The sequence below is a fragment of the Lipophrys pholis genome (genome assembly GCF_963383615.2).
Source record: "Lipophrys pholis genome assembly, chromosome: 17".
Classification (NCBI taxonomy): domain Eukaryota; kingdom Metazoa; phylum Chordata; class Actinopteri; order Blenniiformes; family Blenniidae; genus Lipophrys; species Lipophrys pholis.
This window is the reverse complement of record NC_137643.1, coordinates 18,342,075-18,366,089: the sequence shown is the minus strand read 5'-3', so window position 1 is coordinate 18,366,089 and position 24,015 is coordinate 18,342,075. Positions and strand designations below refer to the sequence as shown.

Below are 24,015 nucleotides of genomic sequence, written 5' to 3'. Positions count from 1 at the left end.
TGAATCTCCTTCTCTTAATCCTCCGTTTAACACCAACAAAAAAAAAAAGAAAAAACACCCACTGTGGCGTCCCGCCGTCTCCTCCTGAACTCCTCCGGTATTGTGGGCTTTTCTCAGGCCCAGGCGGTCGGTCACTTCAGGGCAATCAGCTGGTCGCGAGTGTACACAAAGCTGGCTGCGTAGCCGGCTTCATGTTGTCAGGATTAACCCAAGTGCAACATAAAGCAGTAAAAAGTGTCCAAACCAATAAAAACGTAAGATTGGATTGCTTAATATTGGAACAGTGGATTGTCCTGATCAGAAAAAATAATAAAGGCGAGGTACCCAGAGCTGCTGCACGAGCACAGAGTCATCTCCACATAGTGACGTCTAATATTGTTGACGTTGAACTTAGATTTTTTTTCTCTGATGCTACATGGGAGCTCCTGCAGCCCAACACTGAAGCAGACAATGGAAGAAATGAATGATGGGGATCGTACCTTCTTTGCTCCTTAACGAGCCGAGGTTGGCCGGCGTATCAGCGCTGGCCTGCACGCAGTAGACCTCGCGGGTCTGAGTCCCGCCGCCGCACAGACCCGTCTGGTTTCCACGTCGACGGTCCTGCTGACTCAGCAGCACGTCCACCCGGCACTCGGTCCACTCTGTGGTTTTCCAGCTGTACCTGAAGAAAAACCAGGTATGCGAGGGAGAGTCAGTAGAAGCTCGGATTAGAAAATGTACAAGTGTAACTAAAATCTGTTTATCTGTGGTGAGTGAATTTAGTTTTTGGGATATTTTCGTGATTGATTGTTTCCGCTCCTCCTATAAATAGGCCGGGTTTTGTGCTCACAGAACTCGCTCATTCATTTAATCGTCGCTTCCTGGGAAGCACCTTGTCTCATATGCGTGCTGACGTCGTCAGCTGTTTAAAGTCGCACGTTAGTTTTTTGGCTTGGCTGGACCGGCAGTCCTGATTTTGCTTTTTATTTCCATCTGGGTCTAGTCTGGGTTTTTTTTAGCCCCGTGTCGGTACTGGCTGGGCGGCCCTGTACAGGGCTGGGCTATTACCTCACCTGTTTGTTTATCGCCCATCTGTACGCTACTTTTCCCGTTTTCCTATTTTTGTTGGGACAGGTGGACAAGGGTTTCGTGGGTACGCCGCCTGCGTACTCTTTCTTCACCGATACGAAGAGAAACACCCAAAGGAAGGCTTAAAATAAATTGAAAGTTAAAAAAAACCTCATCCTCTTGTCTCCCGTGTCCACAAATGTGCTCACTCTTTCTGTGAGTCGTAACATAGTTATGTAAGTAAGTTCTCTCTCGGATGGAGCTCCCATACAAGAGAAGAGTGTTTCCTGTCATAAAACCTGACATGGGACATGAACATGGGAAACAAAATAAAAGAACCATCAGCCCTGAATGTAAGACCAGGGAAGAGAAACATCTGACTGAACTGTGATAAACTATATTTCCATGCTCTGTCTTGTCATGCTCTGCAAATTCACAATGAAAGAATGCTAAATATGAGAAAAAAGGTACAATCACTTATGTGATTAACTGGTTAAAACATTTTAATCAGCTGACAGAGGAAGACCGGACCCCATCGCCATTCCCCAGAGAAAACCGTACCCTCGGTTTGGATTTTCCATACTCACGAGAAAAGGTTTCTATATCCTGATCGACTGCACATTGTGTAGAGCATTAGCATAAAGACATTCCTGCTGACCAATTTACTCAACAGTTTAGCTTTTTTTCCAGCAGCGGAAAGAAGAAAGTGGATCCTGGGGTAATGGAAAAGTAATTGAAGATGTTGTAAGTCGGAGTGGTTGGCTTTTTGCAGTCGCTGAACTGAATCTGTTCAGTGAGCATCTCTGCAGCATGGTTCAAAGAAATCTTAGGTTGTTGACCTAAGATCGCCGTTTCCAATACGCCCTCAGGATGAGCAATTTAACCAGAGCGTCTGCAGAGGGCTCTGAAAGTTTTTTTTCTTTCGGCCTGAAATGGGGCAGTTAATTGTGGCAGCTATTCATGTGCGGGTGTGTGTCTTTCTATTGAACTGGATTCAGCATTAATGCACTGCGGGTCCCACCCTGAGGTCAGGAGGTAGAAACCTCAGCCTCCGTCTCTGTTGATAATGGAATTCATTTGAGGTTCGCCCGAGGAAAGCTCCATATTTATGAGCCCTGGCTCCTCTGTGTGTCTCCCTCTCCTGGTCCCGGCCCCGCCACAGCACAACGAGGCCCCTGGGACTGCGTCACATCTTGGGGCCTAAAGCGACCAGATGGGGGCTTTCAGACGGCGCAGCCTTCCAGTTACCATAAAGCAGTCACATTAAACACAGCACAGTGTTTCTCCCAATAAATGTGGCATAAATATGACAGAAATGAGGAGAAACTGGTGATTCTCGGTAATTTTTTTGGGACATATTCCAGAAAAATCCAGACGCTTGGAATGTTATTTATTTAGTTGTGCAGAGATGATCATTATAGTAGTAATTAATAAAAAAATGGAATGACTGCGCAGTGTATCAGCTGCATCTCTAATGTCCTATATATTGCCACGTTGAGCATTAAATTGTATTTATGCATTGGGCTACGGAGGTAATGACTGATATCAGCATGCCACAGATTAACCCGTGTTGTAAAACCACTTTGTACTTGGTAATGGACTCCGTCTGTTTGTGCAACACGAAGAACAGAAGGCTCTGGTCCACCAGTGACCCCGGTCGAATCGCCACAGTAAATAATGATGCTAAAGCCCTGAACGAGATACCGTCACCTCCAACACAATCTGCTCCCACAACGAAAGCACATCCAGGTTTAATGCGCTCCGTTATAGCTCACTTATCTGATTGGTGGCCAGACATCGCCGGCACGGCAAAAAAACAGCTTCTGTCAGCACCGCGTGAAACCTTCTGATCAGTTTAAGATTAAATTAAAAGACAGGCTAACTGAACTACCTCTTTTATCTTGTTTGAAATGCTAACTGAAGGTGAAATACTATACATTTCTTTATAGTCGTACATTATTGGTATGAGCCAGATATCAAAGGGTTGCACATAAAAAAAAATAAAAATAAAAAAAATAATCGAGTAACAGGACACAATGAGAATTGCATCTGACAAACACTTTCCAGTCAACCACCAACTTAAGCAATAAAAGAAAATCAATAGCAAAAACCATTGCTGTAACCACTGGGAAACGCAAAGTGGCTATAAACAGCTTAAGTATCTAAAGAGGCTAAAATGTTCTTTAAAAATGGCTACACAAGCTAAAAATATGGTAAATATAATAAAATGCATCTAAATTGACACTTCATGAATGCAAACTCTGTTTTGGAATTCACAGCAATGTTTTTTTTTGGTTGTTGTTTATTTTTCTTCTGTCTGGATAATTAACATGCTTTGTGGCTCCAGAGAAATCTTATTTGGTGGAAAATCTTGAAAATGGCTCAGAACCTTGGTTAATGCAAATTGACATAGACAGGAGATGCTGCTGATACAATCGACCAGATATGGCGTTTTACACTAGCACCAACCCGGCCCAACTCGACTCCACCCCCCGATAGAATCTGTATCTCCTGATGTGGAGCCAAACATGCAGGTGGAAGAGTGGAGTTACAACTCTGCCTGGTAGCAGGTAGTAACACGTAGTGGAAAAACCTAAAAGCCAAGCGGAGTCGGCTTGAGTAGCTACTATTGGGAAAAGCGCCAAAAGATACACTCTGGATAACATCGCAGACGTTGGATTGCAGATTGGCTCCAAGCTAAATATTGCTAATGTGTGTTGTGCATCTTTCTAATGTTCTCCAGCAACTCCCAAGTGCTTCTCTGCTCGAATTATCCATTAAACACTCATTCAGCTTGGAGTTCAGACTGCTTACATAAAAAAACTATGAGTTCACTCAGTTTGTCTTCCATCTGCTCATAGAATTGAGAAAAATAGAGCCACTAGAATCGACTTTAACTAATTCAAACTGCTCTTAGCTGCAGCCAGTTGTGTTTGTGTGCTACGTAAGGCTTTGCTTGTTCTTCTTTCTGTGTGTCATTTTAACATGAAGCGAGACAAGCTCTGATGCGGTGAAACTACAGGCGGACACAAGCCAAGGTTTTAGTCCTATTTTAGGCCCAGTTCTTTTTCACTCATATATGCTTCCACTTGGGGGTGTCCTCAGGAGACATGGCATTGAGTTTCACAGTCACTGTATGCTGACGACACACAACTATACATTGCCATGTCATGAATACATGCAGCCAGCTGATGACCTTTTTAATTGTATTTTAAATATTTTATCGTGGATGACAGGAACCTTCCTTCAGTTCTGTCTTTAAAAGTATGAGATCAGTAAGTGGTGAGTTTTATTCCACCTGTAAAGGAGGTCCTTTATCATCTTTCTTATCAGCCTGCTTCTCTCTGGGGGCCAACACAGAGATAATGATGCCTTTGTCTCAAGTCGGAATGACGACAGCAAAGCCTTGCTTTCTGGTCTTCTCAAAAAAAATCCCAAACTGTGCACATTTACTCAGTGTGTGTTTTCTTGTGCAGTACTTACATTATGCAGGGGGGCACGGCGTCTCCCTGGGGGCTGCAGGGCTCCTTCTCCTCCAGCTCCGGACAGTCTCCACCCCCGCCTATCGGGAACTGGCTCACTTTCCTGGTGCGAGTGCGCTCCCCTTTGGGGCCGTTGGGGTCGTAGCACTCCTTGGAGCACGGCGACCAGTCCGACCACTCCGTCACGTCGCAGTCTTTGGAGATGACGCATGCCTGGAAGGTCACCGGCAGACTTTCCTGAGAGCACAGGCTGTGGAGGGTGAGGGGAAACATAGCAGAGGTCAGTTTATGCTTCAGAGTCTGCTGGTGATTCTGATCTTCTACAGTACATATTGGCTGCTGTAATTGAGAGATTTTTTTTCCTCTCTAGGTAGACGGTCTAGGTCAGGGGTCCTCAATAGGCCCGCGCCGGCCCATCAGCTGCACATCAACGTGAAATAAAGTGGAATTCGTGGGGGGGTGGGGGGGGATGCGCTGCCCTAACTTGTTTTGGACCTCATCCCACACCGTAGTCGGAGCCAGAGTCTGTGCGCATCTGACGTAATTACGTCAACGCACGTTCTCCTCGGACGTCCACGGATTTCAATTTCACGACCCGCGTAGTAAGTCAAAATTAAACAAGGCGGGTGCTCGCCCAGGGCGTAAAACAAGTCAGGCCCGCAACTGAGTTTAAAAATATATGACTCCACACACCCCAGTTATTCTACCAACAGCTGCTGAACAGTTCACACACTCCAGATCGCTCAGCATTCAGAGGAATTCCATGGAGTTGATCAGAGAGGAGGATGCTGCAGGGAGCGAATGCTGTCACGCTGTATAACGCATCAACACACATCACTAATAATTCACACGCTCAGTTACAAACTTCACCAATACAGGTGGTTCTTGACCTTCTTGAAAGATTCATTTGAGCCAAAAAGATGTTCCAGGAATATCAGGAATGTCAGGCCCATTTCAGAACTATCTTCAGATCCATTACGTTGCATTAAGAATGTCAGGAATGTGGCAGGAATGATGGAAAATGATCTTGGTAACTGTCGGATAATACTGCGACAAGAAGAGTGGAGGATTTAATGGAGGAGTGTTCTTCACCGCTGATCACAGACTTAAAGAAACAGAATCCAGAAACAGACTTTCTGATGCAACATACGTCACGGGGATTTCCTCATCCCATCACTTTTCCCACTGATTGGTCAGTGAATTCATTCGTTTTTGTTTATTTGCCATCTAACAAGTGTATTATAATACAAATTACAACAATAGTAAGAATAAGTTCATTTATATAGCAGTTTTTATACTTCAAATAATTAAAAACAATTAATTGGATGAAATGAGAGAACAGAAACCAAGGCAGCACTGAAACTACAATTCTGGAATTTAAAAAGTAACAAACTGTAAATCTCTGCCTGTATTTCTGTCTCTGTCTCTCTCAGTGTGTAAATAATCAGATAGTTGGTTTTGCGAGTCCTTTCTTGGTTTTACACTTACTTTTTTCAAGAGTGCTTTTTTATGTGACCCTCAACACAAACTTTGAAAATCCCAAGGCTTAAATTATGACTACAACTACCTTGACTACTATTACTCATAATAATAATGATGATAAACAACTTCTACCAACATCGTGCAAAAAACCTGCGACGGTTCCGGCCCTTTGTTTGGCATGCTGGTGTGATTTTGGCCCTCGGGGGGGGGGGGGGGGGGGATAATTGAGGACCCCTGGTCTAGGTAGAAGGTGTCTCAATCCAAACATTGAACAAAATCATAAGAAATAAACTTTTGTTTTTTTGGCCCCATTTTTCATGTTGAACTCAAAAGATCTGGCCTTGTACTGTGGCCAGCCTAATGGCCTAATCCTACTCCCGGAGAAGGACGGAAAGAACCCTCTGACTCTCGTGGTGGGAGCGAAACAAGTGATGTAATATTTTCTCTGAGCTCTGTCTGTGAGAAAAAAATTTTTGGGGCCCAGCTGTAAGTTTGTTCTACAGTGTGGTCCACAAACGCTTGTATGATTGAACAGATTTTTCATCTCTCGCAAACTAAAATGGATGGCATGAAAGAGCAGTTAGGAAAGGAGGTGAGGCGATGCAAAACTCTGTACAACGCCAGTTTAAAATCGTATAAGGACCCCAAAACAGCCAGGAATTGATTGGGAGAAATGTCACAAAAAGTACAAATGGAACAGAGCGTGTTTGGGAGTAAAGTGCAACAACCTTCTTGGATCTTTGAGTAAATCAGGTATTTGGTAATACACAGTCTGGTGTCAAAATACTTATTCACAATACAGTTAATCTATTATCCATAATGGGAATGTAGCATTAGTATTACTTTCCTCAGTATCTCCTCACTGAAGCGGTTTACAGTTGCTCTACAAAAAATGTTTGACAACAGTTCTACTTTCTTTGTTTATTGTGATTTATGGTTACTGCGCAACATTTTTTATAACAGTCTGAGTTCTGCATGTTCTCTCTTTGCGTTGTACGTATTTTGGCTCCACAGTCCAAAAGCATGAGGCGTACTGTGAACCCTCAACCCGATCCTCAGAATCTAACAGCCAGAGATAACATGCTGAGATTCATCCTGCCCCCCCCGACACTGAAAACCACAGCTTCAACTGAAACGTACAAAAAAAACCACTTTACATATTTCTCAGAGAAACTGAACAGCGACGCCTCGCCAACATTTTCCACAATCGCTGCCAATCTACTTTTTTTTTTTTGGAGCACTTATAGCAACATCCAAGTTTAATTGGCATAAAAACTGACGACTTTACTTTATCCAGGAAAAGGAAATCATAATTGGCAGCAGCCAAGTATTCCGTTCTAAAATATCCAAAACAAAGCTTTCCCAAAAGTATGAATTTTTTCTATGTAAATATCACTTAATACATATAAACTCTTGTACATTTCGGACTTGTGAAGTTTAAGAACTTTAATTAAAAAAAAAATAAATACATGCACTAAATCACTGTTCTGGTTTAACCAGCAACATGGAATAGAATTTTTTTTAAAAGCTGCGAACTGATAAATCCAGCCGGTCGGAATCATTTTTATGTAAAAATTGGCATCAGATGGCTTCTGTCTGCAATGGTTCTATAGTTCCCTGAATCTTTCACAAAATATCTTGTATTAATTCCATTTGCACACTTGGAATTTTGAAAGAGTGACAACAGCTTCATATTCAACGCTATAAAATAAAGAAGTTAATAAAGTGAATATTGGAATTAATGAATTAATGTAGCTTCAGTTTTTAGTTTTCATGAACTGCAGATTTTGCATCGAGCGCCTATATAATATTTATTTTCGTTCTTCATTGGAAATTGTCTGGAAAAGGACTAAATCACCCGAATTTCAACGAATCATACGAAGGAAGCATCCAAGTGACTGAGGAGAATAAAGGGTCCAAACTGACATTACTGACAGTAGTTTTCTTTTTAGTGTTTAATAATAAAACCTGTTTTCAGACGAAGCGGCTCCCGATCCCATTAACCTTTTGACCATGAATAGATTTGTTTGTTTGTGCAACTGTAACACACGTCCCACATGTTTTCCCACTGAAATCTTTAGAAATGCGACGACCATCTGTTTGCCCATGCGATTTGATGTTTGTCATTTTCCTTGTGATCAGAGCTGTTCGGTCATTTCATCAGATAAATTGATCTGATTTCTCTGAGCTTAGGAGTTTTAATGCTTGATGTTGCCATAAGATAATGTCCGCACAAAGCCAGACGTACATACAAGGAGATCAGACTATAAACAGGACGGGCGGGAAAATTTTTTTTTTTTGTTGTTTGCTCTCAGTGATCACAGAGTGGATTAGCGAGCCGTACTCAATGTGAGAGCTGGGCAGGGATTACACAGATGTGAAAGAGTACTGATTTGCAGCGGCGTGCGCAAGCGACTGGGATCGCCAGTCGTCCTCGTTGTGGTAACTGTGTGTGTGTGTGTGTGTGTGTGTGTGTGTGTGTGTGTGTGTGTGTGTGTGTGTGTGTGTGTGTGTGTGTGTGTGTGTGTGTGTGTGTGTGTGTGTGTGTGTGTGTGTGTGTTTGAAAGCCGTTCATTACGAACCCCAACATCTTATCTGTATTAACAGTGGCGGCTTCACGGCGCCGCCGTTTGGTTTGGAGACAGTTCAAAGACGTTTGTGTTGTGGAGGCCGATGGGCCATCAGGAATAATGACGCCGTTCCTCTCTGCCTCGCAGCTTCTCCAGCAGCCGCCTTCAAATGCTTCAGATCAAACCAACACTGTTCGCTCTTTTAGTTGTTTTCTTCTCTTCTTTTATTTTTGTCATGATTAGGTTTAAACTCCTCTGCGCCAGCCAGGACCCGCAACCAGTCTCCTGGAATTATGTTGTCATTGAAGATTTTCAGTGTTTTGTTTTGTTTGCTTTCCTTCTTGCGGTGTGTCTTTTTATGAGATAAATGAACTAAAAAGATAACATTCTATGTGGGCTTTCTTTTTTAACTCATCTGTTGGACGTAAATCATAGTTGCCAGAGCGTGAACCACTGCAGCCCTTGTATTATACCCTGAACGTTCTAATTAAACCTCCAAAAACCGGGAGGACTTGATCGTTTCTGGAACTTTGGATCCGCCTGCCAACGTCATAAAGCAATATGTGTTTTCACATATAATTTATCTGCTCTCCGACATTCAGAGTTTTTCAGACCCCATCAGTCAAATTACTGCAGAACTTCAGGACTCTCAAGTACAAGTGGTTTCTTTTCTTAAGATTTACTTGAACATCAATAAAAACAGTTCATGAGAAAACTAAATACTAAAGTACACGTTTACAGTGTCAGTGCTGAAATAAGTAAAAAGAACGTGCATCAGCCTCCATTCAGTGTCTACAGACAAGAGAATAAAACGTAAAAGGGACTATTTATGAATACACTTATTCTAATGGGGAGCTTGTTATTCGTAACCTTCAGCCTAACATTGGTTCTCTTTCATGTCTAATCTCATTCTTATTATACAACATCACTATTCAGGACTTCATTGGCAATGTAAATGCTTCTGCGAGTTACAAGTTTAAATGTGCAAGTCTTTATATGGCATCTGCAAAGCATAATTAAACTGCTGGTACTAAAGGTTGTTTTATATTGTAATCATTTTAACATTTTTTTACAAGCACTCCCATAACACAAAACATGTCTTTGCTAAAATAATGAGTAATATTAACTTTTACTTTGTTCTGCTCGTGAGCTCACGAGCCCCCGTCATGAGCCCTGTTGCTCACCAGCTGAAGGTCTTTGCCACACTTTGAGATTCACTGTGTTACGTGGATTTACAATAGCAGAGGTAAAATGTATTCCCACCTCATTCTAATTAAAGCTACTCTCCCAGCTGACGAGAGAAAAAATACATCAAATAATAGATTATTCATTTGAAGAGTTGCCTGTGAAAGCAACGGACTGCATGTTTCAGGTTTAAGAGGTTGTTTTCTTGTTCTCTTGCCTTCACAAATGATAGTCGGGGCAAAGGTTATGCGTTTGTCCACGTTTATTTATTTATTTATTGGTATGTATGTATGCATTTTACCAACTTTTCACAAAAACTGTTGACCTGAATTGCATGAACTTTTCAGGGATGATTTTTCCCTCTCCGAGGATGGTGCCATTACATTTTGAGAGGGATTGGGTCAAAGGTCAAGGTCAACGAAAAGATCAAAAAAGTACTTTCATCATGACACGGTCAGTTTTAATCTGATTCATGTCAAACCAATGTCAAACTGTTCCGTTTTCAATTCCCTATCCTCCCGTGATGTGGTGACTTCATTATCCTGGTTAGAGGTTGGGGGGGGGGGGGGGGGGGGGGGGGGTCAAAGGTCACAGAGGTCAAACGGAAATTGTAAAATGGAACAGTGACAACATGAAGGAATTCAAATGACCATTCCAAATGGAGGGAGTGACGTGATGGATCAAATAACGTTGCAATCCATTGGTTTCCATGGTGACAAATGTGGCGTTGGCAAAGGAATGCGCTCTACCGAGTGCCCATCCTAGTTTTTCTTGTTTACAAAATTTTTATATGTGATAAAATGGTACTATAACATTTTTATTAAAAGATACGATTAGACAAGATGCTGATACAACTACAGTTTTCGTTGTAAGAATATTTTCAGTCGTTGAGATTCCTGAGGATTTGAAAGCCTCCTTCTTGGGGACAATTAACAGTTTCAAGCATTCCACAAAATGCAAAGAAATTCTCTGCTGACGTGTCCAACTGTAAATAAAGTTGATCCTGGGCTGGTTCCAACATTAATACGGTCATCACTTTCAGCTAAGCCTCTTTGAAGCTTTCAGCCATCTGCGTGTGGCTGCAAGCGAGCAGAGATATTGGCTAACTCAGGGGTTAATATTCCAGAGTAGATATTAATCCCAGCGCGCCTCGTGCAAGCGCGGTATTGCTGGAGAGCTGGACCACGATTGGCATTTTGCATGAAGTTTGAATGATTTATGCTTCCCGATCTTTCGGGGGGCTTGAAAAGCGGATGAACCACACAAGCCTTGACTTTCTCCCGACGTGATAGACGGTGCTCAGTGGCCTCTTTCGGCGAGCGGCAAGCACATCCAGACAGAATGAGGCCATTCATCCGCCAACAAAGAGCACGGCTCTCAGGCGCCACATGGACGTTGACCTCGTTGGAGAAGGACACTGTCAATGTTTGAATAAATCTCGTTCTGCTGCTGTAATCATTTTGTGTCCACTTGAGGTCTTCTGTGCGTGAACGCGATCAATAATGTGTAAAAGCGATCGTAACATTTTAAATAGATGTATATTCAGGAAGTCGTGTTGAGAAATTGTTCATCTTCAAGCGTAACTTGAAGTCTGTGCAAATTGAAACCTCATAAAGGACGTCTGTGTGTTTTAGGGCATATTCTTATAATAACTGATCAATATTGACAATTTAATTACAATTTCCCTGTTAACAAAAAATGGCAAGAAATAATCCAATCAAACAAATCTAAAGTGTGTATGCGTGTGCAATTTGTGCAAGTGTAGATAGACAAAAATTAGCACATGCACAAAAGTCTGATTTACATAGACACAAGTTGAGAAACATGCCCGAGTGATTCTACTACTGTATGAATAAGTTAAGGCTTTACTGGGAAAATCCTCAAATTCCCTTCTGATGGAGAGTTGAGCATTATCAGCTGCAGCTGCCTCTGCAGCCATCGCTTCACACTGACTGGGGCTCGACTGGATGTCGACCACCGAGGCAACATTTTAACTGCCATCTGCAGTACACGGCCATGTTTTGTGTAGTGTCATGCACTCTCAGTTTGCCTTCGAGTTCGGCGTCGTCAGCACAACTATCCGCGAACCGAGAACAGGATCTCCACATGTTAGGATCTAATTGAATGTATTTCATAAAGTAATATTACTTTTTGCTGTAACCATGCGAATGACAACCGGCCGTGTGCCTGGGCGTTCTCAGATTGTGCGATTTCCTGCTTTCTGTGGAGAGTTTGCACACCGTGAAAACCGACTGAAGCTTCATAAACACATCAGTGGCAGATTGAAAGCATCACAGGAGGTTTTTCTGTTTCAGCGTGACAGCGTTAGACGTTCCCGGCAAGTTCTCCTGATACAACACGGCGAACAGGAAGAGATCAGCTTACTGTTTGTCTAAAGCATCATCAATGAGATGAAAGATGTACACAGATGGTGTGATGACTATAAAACCTCTGTCATAGAACATATAATGATATGTTCTATGACAGGGGTTTCATAACTTTGACAGCAGTCCTCTGCGCCGGCCTAAATACACTCATGGGATTATTGTCGTGGTACTTTACTGTCCGGAGCTGAGGATTGCTTCGGTAATACGGAAAAGCTTGGCACAAAGATGTCCCAAGCAATGCTCCCTCTAAGATGCGCGCTTGCGCAATCGTGCACTGCTTGCACATTCTCAGTGCACAAGAAAATCTTTGCGGCGCATAAAATAAAATCCAACACAAACTGTAAATTAATTCGACCATATTCTTTTTCTGCACTGTTTTGCACTGTAGCTCAGTGAGTGACTGGCGTCCTACACAGCCAATCATGGCACTGGCAGTGCTTGTATACCTGCCCTGTCCATACGCACCATGGCAGCGTGCAGGTCAGCTGGGTGACAACAGTGGCGGAGTTAAGAGAGATAGATTAGATAGTTTACAGACTTACATGTTTTAAGACTTACAGGAATTTACACTGTATCACAAGCGACAGCACACATGCCATTGTCAATCATTTGTGCAGAATGTCAATGTTTTAATGGGAACACAATTTTAAGTCTCAATTCTTCCAGAGCAACACCCTCACCCAGGCCACAGCAGGACTCTCCCACTAATATATAACATACTAGGGTAAAATAGAATATAATTTAAGTCAGATTCTAGTGTCATTTTTTGAGAATTTCCATGAATGGATATTAATCATTAAGCACTTCTTTAACTGTCCAGGTAACCGAAGAACATAAGAATGAAGAACAGAAAGTGTGAACACTGTTTGAGAGTCAGTTATGAATCCCTTTGAGTCTGATTCAATTCTTTTATTCAGACTGATTAAAGTAGATCCATTTTAAAGAGATTCTGATCGAGCTATAAGGTCACAGAGATACCATTATGATTTTGTGACTTGTTAATCCATGTCATAGAGCATGTCATAGAGCATCCGTGTGAACTCGTTCACACGGATAGTACTAATCCTAACCCCGAAAAACCAGCGGTCTGTGGCTCGCATGTACTATTTATTAAGTGTCTCTGACACGTTTGAGGCAGGAAGGACTTTGGAGAAATCCCTGACATGTCAATCCTTGATCCTAATCTGACACCTCACCCAATCTCAACCCTGTTGGACTATTCCCACTTGAAAATTCTTCCCATGTGCCCTGCCACCACTGTGGCCTCAGTAATTCACAGAGACAATAGCTTTTCTTATGGAAACCTGGACCCAGGAAGCGTCTTCAATTTAGGCCCCAACTTAGACAACGAATATGAGTGTATCCGCAAAACTTTCTTCACTTTTGGGGGGTTCATTTACACGGCACCAGTGTGCGGATGCACTGTATCTGTGAAGATTTTATCCCGGCTCCCAAGGTGGAGAGATTCTTTCACAGTCACTATTCCCACCTGCAGAGACTGACGGAGGCGATGAGCGCTCTTAAAGGCCTCTTCATACTCCATAAGAACAAGACGAAAGTTTGGCAGTGCGGGGTCCTGCCGAACAAAATGACGTCATTTCCTTCTTCCAGCTCCCTAGAGCCGAAGAAATTAGTTTCGGCTGTGCCAACTGCCCTGGCCGAACTATGCAGGTGCCACACTGCCGAAACCTCTGCACTGCCGTGTGCTGCGTATGCGTGTTCCAGTTCGCTCATGACTATCAGTCATATTTTAATCATATTTAGCTTGTAACATCGCTACTGTACGAGCGCCGCAGCTCGTTAAAATGTCTAGGCTTTTACATGATGCACCTGAACGCATCACGAACAGCTGTCAGCTCCTGTAGTTAATACCGGACCAACATCGCGCTCGGACAAAAACTCTCTTTTTTACTGAAAAAGTTCAGAGAAATGTATTTCTGAAAGCACTGGAGGCGAGAAATAAACTGCAGTTGAAAAATTTTAAACGCCGCATCACAGACGTGTGGCTGCTGTGAGGGGGCGTGGCCTGCGAGTTCGGCAGCTTCTTATCGGAGTATGAACAGTCCTGCCGAAAAAGCTTTTTTTTCAGCAGCTGGCTGACGTCACTGCCGAATATTCTTCTTGTTCTTATGGGTTCAAAAAGGGAGTATGCAGGGCCCTGCGGATGGGCATCTCCCCACCTCCCTCCCCTTCCTTCTGCTCATCCACTTGTAAACAAACATGGCGGACCCGTAGTGGTATGACTCCAGTCCATATTCTAGTTTTATCGTCCATATCAGTAGTTTTATAGTTGAGACTCACCCCTGATAGCATCCGATGCGTCACCAGTCCATAAGGATGTCGGGTGCTCCCCATTTTCTTCATGTTTATAGTGTATTCTTCTCTGCACGCGTCTGTGCGGTTTCATTATAGAATCAAGCAACAGCGCCCTCCCGTGGCCCGGCATACTAACTACATCGTTGTGAGTGTGTCCACTGCTGCAGTGGAAACGCACTCCTTTTTTCTTTTTTTTTTAACAGATCAGGTGATGTCACGTGAAACGTTGTGTAAACGGGGCCTTAAAGAGTGAACTAAACTATAACTATCCCGGGTCTGCTGTCTTTAGCCCGCCACAGTTTTGGAACATGCAGGATACCAAAAAATATTTAACAACCCCAAACCTGACATGTACTTAATTTCGCTAACTGGATGTGCTACTGCACACCTCTTTCTCCTGAGGGGAATCACAATGTTATCCACACAACCCTCATCAAACCTAAAGACAAAACAAAAACAACACGCTAATAATTAACTGCAAGCAACAGAAAAAAGAAGATATTGTGGTCGTTCTTACCTGAGAGCTTCAACAGTCCCACTCTTGTGCACACAGGACACTTCTCTTGTCTGGTATCCGACCTGTATGTCCCCTAACTTTCCACCGGGGCGGTTTTGACGGTTTCTGGTCCTCTTCTTCTTTATGAGCTCTCTGGTCTCAGGATCTTTCACCTTGCCTCTCTCCCTTAACCTCTCCCTTGCCTTCTCTCTCATTTTCTCTCTTTTCTCCTTGTTTTTTACTTTTTTCTGTCGTTTGGGTCGGTCTGCCTGTCTCGACGGCCCGTCTGCCTGTTTCCTGTTTGCTCTGCCCAGTTTCCTGTTGTTTCCATCCCTGGGTGCTTTATTCTTGGGCTTCTTGTCTCCTTCCTTGAGCTGTTTGTCGTCCTCCCTCGGTTGCCTGTCTCCTCCTTTTGACTGTTTGTCTCTCTTTGGTTTTTCACTGTCTTTCGGTTGTTTTTCACCCTCTCTGGATTGTTTGTCACCCTCTTTGGAAAGTTTACCACCCTCCCTGGATCGTCTGTCGCTGTCTCGAGGTGCTTTGTCAGCTTGTCTGGTCTGTCGTGGCAGTGGGACCGAGCAAAGGCCCCACGGTCCGACTCTGAGGCTGTAAAGGCTTTCCCCTCCCTCGCACATGCCGGGCTGGCACGTCTGAAATTCAGTCAGGTTTGGACAAGCTGCTCCGCCAAACAGCGGCGGGGCCAGAACAAAGCGGATCCGGTTCTGCAGGCCTATCCCGCAGGTTTTAGAACAGGGAGTCCACGGGCTGAACTCAGACACGACACAGTCCTGAGGGCACGGGATTAGACAGGCCTGTTCAAGGCGGGGCTTAGGCTCAAAGTACTCGCAGATTGCGTCTTCGGCGGGCTCGCCATTCGCTTTCTGAACGCAGCCCACCTCGCGGGTCTGGATGCCCTCCTCCCCTCGGGTGCACACGGCCGGTCGCTGCACCCCGGCACTGCGCATCGACACGGGAAGGCACTGGTTCCAGGCACCCAGCTGCCAGTCGTACAGGTCTTTATGCCAGTCACACACCCTGAAGCAGCTCTGCTGGTTGTCTGGCCGTTCGGCCTGGTTGCAGTTGGTCTGCAGCGTCGTCCAGCCCTCGGAGTGGGCACACCACACCGCCCGACTCTGACTGCCTCCAGGACCACAATCGCTTCCCATACAACGACCCCACGGACCTGGAGAGGGGAGGAAAGCACACAGTTTACCAAAAGGTCCAAGACACAAGCCATCTTTATGTTTTATCATCACTGAAGTTACTAAAACATTGATGTGGAAGATTGTGAAGAACACTTTTAAAAACACAGATGTGCATTCATTATTTTTGGGGAAGCGAAGGAAGTATTGAATCTCATAAAAGCAAGAACTTTGCAGCTTCATGGACAACAACCCAAGACTTCGACACTGAATGGAAGTAAAAGATGATTAGAAATGATAATCTGAAATTAGCAAATATGGACATAAGGATTCAATTCCAGGCAGCAAAAAGTCCATCAAAACAACAATTTTTCGTTGTGTTAGTTTCTAAGGGAGGAAAAAAAAAAATCTGTTATTCAGTGTTCAGAGTGCCTCTAAAGTCAACATCGCAGCCTCTCAGCATCGAGTAACCTGAGTGCTTCCCCCAGTACATTAATAACGTCCTTACAATCTCACACTTAGTGGTAAATTACATTCTTTCAACGCTGGATTTGCTCTTCCACTGGATTCATCAGGCAGCAATTATCAGTGAGAGCAAACATCAACTTTCAGAACAAAATCCTTGTTCAAAGTGCTGCGAGTGCAGAACCAGAGGAGGATTCAGTCAAAACAGCAGGCGACAAAAAAAGTAAAACCACCTTGACTATGATTGTACAACACCAGAAGATTTTGTTGGTTCAGACGATGATGGGAACTTTTTTTCCCCTCCATTATATGCAGAGAGACCTTCTACACACAGACTGCCTGCTGGGCGTGATTCTTTAATTATGGAAGAGAAGTGGGTCATTTATTCCAATAAAATCCAACCAGGCCATGCAGTGACAATATTTCCAGTTAATGTCCTCACTTTTAGTCTCACTGTACAACACAGCTAACTATAATATATCTTTGTTTTTTGTTTTTTTCTTTTTTTCATGCGGGACTGAACTGCACGAGACCCTTGAGTATTTAAATTTCTTTATAAATAGCTTACAATTGGTTGAATACTGTATTTTTTGCACACACTGGACTCTTTATTATTATTTGGTGAGTGACACCTCATGTACTTTCATTCAGGTGTGGGCTGAATTAGATATTTGCATCATTTAAAACATCTCAGTCACAATTTATCGGACAGGAAAGGCTTGGGGTGCGTCCAAATAGTCCCTCCTATCTCCTTTCCTATCCGATTTTCCTTAACCTCCGGAGGTGTTTAAGTGGCGGCCATGATAAGGAGCGTTGAGATTCTTAATAAGCTAAGGAAGGAAGCCTCAATGCTTCCTTTAGAACCTCTTTTACCCCAGGAAACACTGATGCCTCCTTTACCAAAGGAGACCAGATCATGGTGCCCCACAATTAATTGCGGCGACAACATTTAAAGGGAAACTCATGACGACTGAAAAGGGGGCAGATCATGTTAAGTTACCAAAGTAATAATCTGCCTTGGACAATTTTTAATAATCTAAAACCCAGATCCCGACTATGAATGTTATGCAGACGTTGTAAAACAAACAGTAAAGTTTTTATGCAGCCGTTTCTCAGTTCGATTGGTTATTTATTCACCTTGCAGCCTCTTTTCCTTTGATTTACATCCAGAGCTTGTGGTATTGGAGATTATATCAGCGGTTAGAGGCACGTGGGAAAGTGGTAGAAATGCACCTTTTGTTGTCCATTTTCAGAAATGTGTAGTTTTTTTTCACCACGGCAGACGTCACTCACCTTCTTTATAGATTATTATTATTACGTCACCGAGTGGAAGTGCGGTCGTATTGTCAAAACAAAGTGATCGCCTTTCCCAAACTCCTTTTAGGAAGTGTCCTCACGCCTTTCCTTAACTCCGTGATGGCATCCACGGAGGTAAGGAAAAGTGTATAGAAAAGGAAACAGGAGGGACAAACCCTTGGTTTAAGTTGGAGACTTCCATCTTTACATTCATCCATTGATGATCGTTAAAAAAAGAAAGATGACTCAAAAAAAAAAATGCAATGGCATGGTTCTATGCTTGATAATTTTTTTTTTTTTTACATTGGTAGTTATTTTTAATAGGTCATTATAATATTGACTATATTAGAATTTCCATCGCCGAGTTAGAGAGTTGGTATTATTGTTGTGGAACCACAAAATCCATTCATGAGTCCCCATTAAACTGCAATAACTGAGTGTGTCTGTGCGCCCTGGTCTCTGTGCCATCCTGCAGGATCTCTGACTGCAGAGCTGGACGTTTCTGATCTTCCTGGCCCCATTAAGTCGGCTATGTGTGGATTAGCTTGCTGTCTGGTGTCAATGTGTCTGTCACTCTCAGTCTAACCCAACCAGTTAAAAGCATTTTTCCTCTCCACCGCCGCCTGTGCTTTGCTCATGGGTTCATACGAATGGAGTGACATCACCAAAACCATCCCAAAGTTTTGATCAAGTTAAACTCGAGACCAAAACGTCAGTCTGGAGCCAGGAGGAGAGGACCAATCCGAGATGAATCTTTGTGACGTGAATGCATCCATACATCTTCAACATGCAAACTCAGTCAGTCAGTGGACGTTTGATCTGCGAACAGGCGACACTTCAAGGGAGAGTCAACATCATTCAGGTTAATTCCTTGAAAAACCAGAGTAAACAGAGAATCTTACAAACAAAAGGAAACTGACAGTGTCTTAATTATTCTAGGAGCAAAGATTCCTCATGTGTGTATTGCAGTTGTTAAAGAAAATAAATACAAAAAAGGAGCTTAAAAAGCTTAAAAACTAACTGATCAAGCAGCTGGACTGGGCTGGTTTGGAACTCTAACCAAGTACATTTGATGAAATTTATAACAATAATAAGTGTTCCTTTTGACTGGAAATGAAATCCCACATTAATGGCATATTTCATGGATAAAATGTTAATTTGTGTTGTTTAGATGTGTTTATAGATGTGTAATACAATGGGTGTATAAGGTAATCCATGAAACTTTGTAAAAACAAACAAACAAACAAACAAACAAACAAACTATAAACTGTGATGATTAAGATGAAAATGTGTCCTGTAGCATGCAGTCAATTGCTAAAATAAATCAAATTCACCATGTGCGTTGTAGTATAATGAATAAATCTATTAAAACTCAACAAGCACAGTAATTTCAACTAGTTTACAAAAAAATAAAAAATACACAACAAATGCTGCAATTTGTCCGATTGAATAAATCAGCCACAAAAAAAAATAGAATGGTCTGTCATGACAAGAACCTGCAAAAATCTATTGGGAACTCAAGGCTGCATAAAAAGCCGCTTTACAGTTTCACTCAATAAAGCTGAGATACAGCAATGAAAATGTCAACGGATGAACCAGCCGTCTGAATTAGCTCACAGCTGCCGGGGCTCGGATCAATACAAATCAATAGAGGCAGCAAGAAACTGGCCCCGGACACAAGAGACAGCTGCAGTCATCGAGTGTGACTGGAAAAGAGGAAACAGCCCAGGAAGAATGAGATTTCTCAATAACAATGCTTCTATTATAGTGGAGTTTAATGTCAAATAGATTGTCAGCGAGAGCATGAAAAACATTTGTAAACTGATTTTGTAATTACATGAACAGAAACGGCTTTCTACGCGGCCGTCAGTCCCGTTGAAGGATGGCAGCGGTGGGAGTTGGAGCTGAAGGAGGGAGACGGTGCTCATGCTGACCTACATCGGCCGTCGTCTCCGATGAGGAGAGGCACAACTCAGCCAACACAGCCTGGAGATATGGCTGACCACAGCCTGACGTCTTTTCAGTACCAAATCTCAACCAAGCAGAATGGATGCCAAAAATAAATAAATAAAAAATGTTTTAGTACCTGAACACGACCAGATTCTGTACCTCAACCTAAAGTACTTTTTAATACCTATTGAAGAGTCGCTTTCTTTACGACACAAAGTCAATCAGACTTTCTTTTCTTTTAATTGGTAATGGCTTCTCCCTGTACCTGTACCTGTACCTGTACCTGTACCTGTATCTGTACTCGTACTTGTACCCGTACCTGTACCTGTACCCGTACTCGTACCCGTACTCGTACCCGTACCTGTACCCGTACCCGTACCTGTACTCGTACCTGTACCCGTACTCGTACCTGTACCTGTACCTGGCTCATCTCACTCCATACTTTACTACATGTACTTGTTTATGCCTCCTGGAGTTGTCACGGTGTTTCCCTCTGCACTCTACACTGTGCACCTCTGAACTGTGAAACAGTTTCTATTATCCTCTAATTAGTTTTTAATTAAATATTGTATGATTGTTTGTTTTCTGCAGACCACACAGTTCTGCGGCTTTGGAATGTCACAGTCACACATAATTAAATTGGTTGGGGAACAAGCATGATTATCAATATTTAGATCAAAATCAACGTTTTCACAGAAAATAATATTTTATTCTTCAATGAAAAACAAGAATGATGTACATATATCCAAACATGTATCATTTTGGATATTAAAAATTTGATATAAGTCCATAGAAATAATACCATCTGTGTGGATTCCGCAGATCTATTTCCTCAGCATCTTGGAAAGGCTCGCTGCCAAAAACCATGGTTCCTCTATATGTTAGATATGTTACCCACACCTCTTTCGATTTATTGCCTACACCTACACAATGTAATGTAACCTTAACCAAACATTTTTGTTGCTAGATTTACCTGAACGTTTTGGTCTTTTAACCTCACAATGTCATTTTTTTTTTGGTAAACCTCGTACTTGTGTTCCCTAAGCATTACCCATTCGATGGAGTAACTAAATCTTAGAATTGTATATTTTACTTGCATGGACTGAAGTATTTGATCAGATCAAATCCCACATGGAGAGATTTGTCATCACAGCAGCAGTTTCACATTGCACAAAATAGTTAACGACAACATAGTTACACACAGAGAAACAGACTATGAATATATAAATAGAGAATTTGATTTTAAAAAAATGTAGATATACACATAGAAATATAAACAATTACAACACAGTAAAACATACATAACAAACATAGTAGCAGCAGCAGTAATATGTACGATATTTAGAGTATTCAGTGTTCAACAGTACCAGGATGGTGAAATGAATTTACAACATAGTCAGTTACTTATTCTACTTGAAATATCAGCTGTACTTTACAAATTTAATGGATATCCTTCATTACGCGCCAAAAGTGAATCCTCACAATAACTACCCACATAACCTCACTGTAACATTTGCTTCTGTCACAGTTTATCCAATCTGCATTTGTCCTTCATTCAAGGCTATAGTTCTATTTCCATTCATCCCTCAGGAGGAAGTCACAAATCAATTGAAGTGAAAATGTTTGATCTTTTAAGGAAATAAATGCTGCTTTGAAGCTGCAGCACATTTCTGTAATATCCAACGGTTCCGAGATAAGTCCAGCTAATAGCCGTCCAGCTATGGGGGAGCAGAAAAACGCTCTTATTTTCTACTCTTGTTGTGTCTCGACAGGCTTATCTTCCACACCGTTTGACAGCGGCAGGAAAATTGAGATTTGTAAGAAAAGATTGTTGTCCCTTCAACAATGGGCTTGCTCTTTTAGGATGAATCTTAACTGCACAGCCTCCTCCCATCCCCCAGACCTCCCACCTGCCCCACGCCACCACCACCACCACCACCACCACTCCACCACCACCTCTCTCCCGCGGTGCCAACAGAAGATTGGCACTGGCATTTACAGGGATAATGAAAACCAGTGTGAGATGTTCATCCTGCGAGCGGCTTTTTTGGATATAAAGGTGAGAGTAATGGGAGCGGCAGCGGGCAGCCAATCTGTATTCATATGTTCAACACATGTCTAAGATAGAGACGGAGGAAAGGTCACAAATTTACCCATCAATGGCTGGATGCCCTCATGCAGAAACAATATTTCCATAACAGGGGAATTCTTATTTCCCGCTGTAAAGCCATAACACAGTCACCGCACAGATAAACAGCTCGCTAATGTCCTCTTCGTTGCTGCTCCTCCTGAATTGAAAATGAGTTTCGATCACGTGCAAAGCTCTTGACCGGCTAATCTGTGTCTGGATCAGGTATTTTAACCGCTATTAAACAAAGATTGCTTCTTTCCAATTCTTGCCGCTTTCATTTCATTGAAAATATACTGAATGAATGAATGAATGAATTTTTTTTCTTTAACTGAAATTAGAACAATGAGCCAGAGTGGTTGATGTTTGGTCAAACCGATCAAATGTCTACTGTTTGTTTTTAGTTGCTCCAAAGGTTAAGGAGAGTAAATTACACCTTTTAAGAAGCAGGTGGCTTCATGAAGACCCCTAGTGGTTTATATCCCCCATGAAGGAGAAGATTACAAGACGTAGTACAAAGGGACAAATTGTACACAACTGCATAATAGTCAATGCTCTCACTGTGTCCAGCTTCTTATTGCATCCATCCATTCATCCATCCATCAGTCTTCTATACCCACCTTATCAGACTGGGTTGCTAAGATATAAGCCTCTAAAGCTCATCAAGCAGATTGAGACAGAAGATCTAATAAGATGACAGCCAAAGCCCTAGAATGCCCCCAATGCTGGGGGTTCTAACCCAACCCTGTGTTTAGAGGGTGTAATCTCTTAAATCTGATGAGTATTACCCAAACAAGATGCCAAAGGGAACCTTTTAAGCTGGGGATAAGACAACTTTACACCTGTACATTGTGCGATTAGCAATCGGGATTACATCTTTAATCACATGTTAAAGTCACTCATCTCATGTTGGAAAGTGAGGCAGGTTTGCCGTTGGCCGACCTCAGGGTCGAGAGTCCGACACTCCTGAAACTTCACCGGCAGCGCCTCGCTTCACTGGGCCGTGACTGTTGCTCAGCGACTGACCAGTGCCACACTGCTCAAAACCAATGCAAATGCAGCGGGAAATGACATGACAATCCAAGTAACATGCACAGAAACGACATCCAGATTCTCTGCTTTCTTCAACACGGAGATTTTTCTCTGCTCGTGAAAGCCACGAGAACAGCAGCTCCACTCTCTTGTAGCTTCATTAATTAATTTCCTGAAGGCACCGGTGGCATACGGAACAACACTAGTATTATTAAATGTGCAGTGGCACAGTCGTCCCCTCCAGTTCTGTGTCGAGAGGTAATAAAGCAATTTGTGCAATTAAACTTATTGTCGGACCCCAACTTTATGAAATCCATGTCACACAACGCAGCAGGTAATAAGACGATAACCTGCAGCAGTTGTCTTTCATTTGCTAAAGTATATTGCTATCACATTTTTTCCCCACTGTCGCAATATATGATTCAAAAAGAGGTCTCACTGATCTTGAGTTACTTCTTGAATGGCATTACTTGACTTGGGGAGAAATTCTGCAAACAAGACTCATCCCGAGCTTGTAATTTGACATCAGCCTCATGGTCTCAAACACATGACGTATCTGAAGCCTGAGCCTTCTCCTTTGAGGAACTCCTGAAAAATGTGGTTAAGCTCGTATTTTCTCTTATTTCTTTGTTAAAATATGAGGCAAACATGAAGACATCTTCCTCGTGTTTCTGGTTCTTTTACGACAATAAAACACTATCATCATTAGTGTATCTGCTACACGAACACAGGTACCATATGTTCGTTTTGCTGCTGTTTACTCTGTTACATGCTAAACCAGGGTATTAGCGAATCTCAAGACCTCCTAATAGAGGTTTTACCAAACCTAATAATCCTAATGGCCATAAATCACCTCAGCCAGGTTGTTTCCCCTTTGGTGTGATTAGACAGCGTGCAGCATTCACATTAGTCGGGGGGCCACCGGGATCAGGGCGCCGCAACCTGTTACTGATATAATGCAGACTTATGGCTAACCCACTTAGCTTCTTTCACATGCCTCTTTGGTATCCCGCACCCATCGTTCTGTAACCCCCGAG

The 24,015-nt window shown here is 42.6% G+C and overlaps 1 protein-coding gene across 1 annotated transcript in view; it reads right to left on the bottom strand.

Annotated features, from left to right (window-relative positions):
* The window catches only part of LOC308123195 (thrombospondin type-1 domain-containing protein 7A-like), a 142,200-nt gene that overhangs the window by 64,790 nt on the left and 53,395 nt on the right, over nt 1-24,015 (bottom strand). The window contains exons 2-4 of the mRNA XM_080485539.1: nt 14,987-16,148; nt 4,531-4,779; nt 480-661 (exon numbers count right to left, since the gene is read on the bottom strand). Of these exons, the coding sequence (XP_080341665.1) occupies nt 480-661; nt 4,531-4,779; nt 14,987-16,148 (1,593 nt within the window). The remainder of the gene's footprint in view (nt 1-479; nt 662-4,530; nt 4,780-14,986; nt 16,149-24,015) is intronic.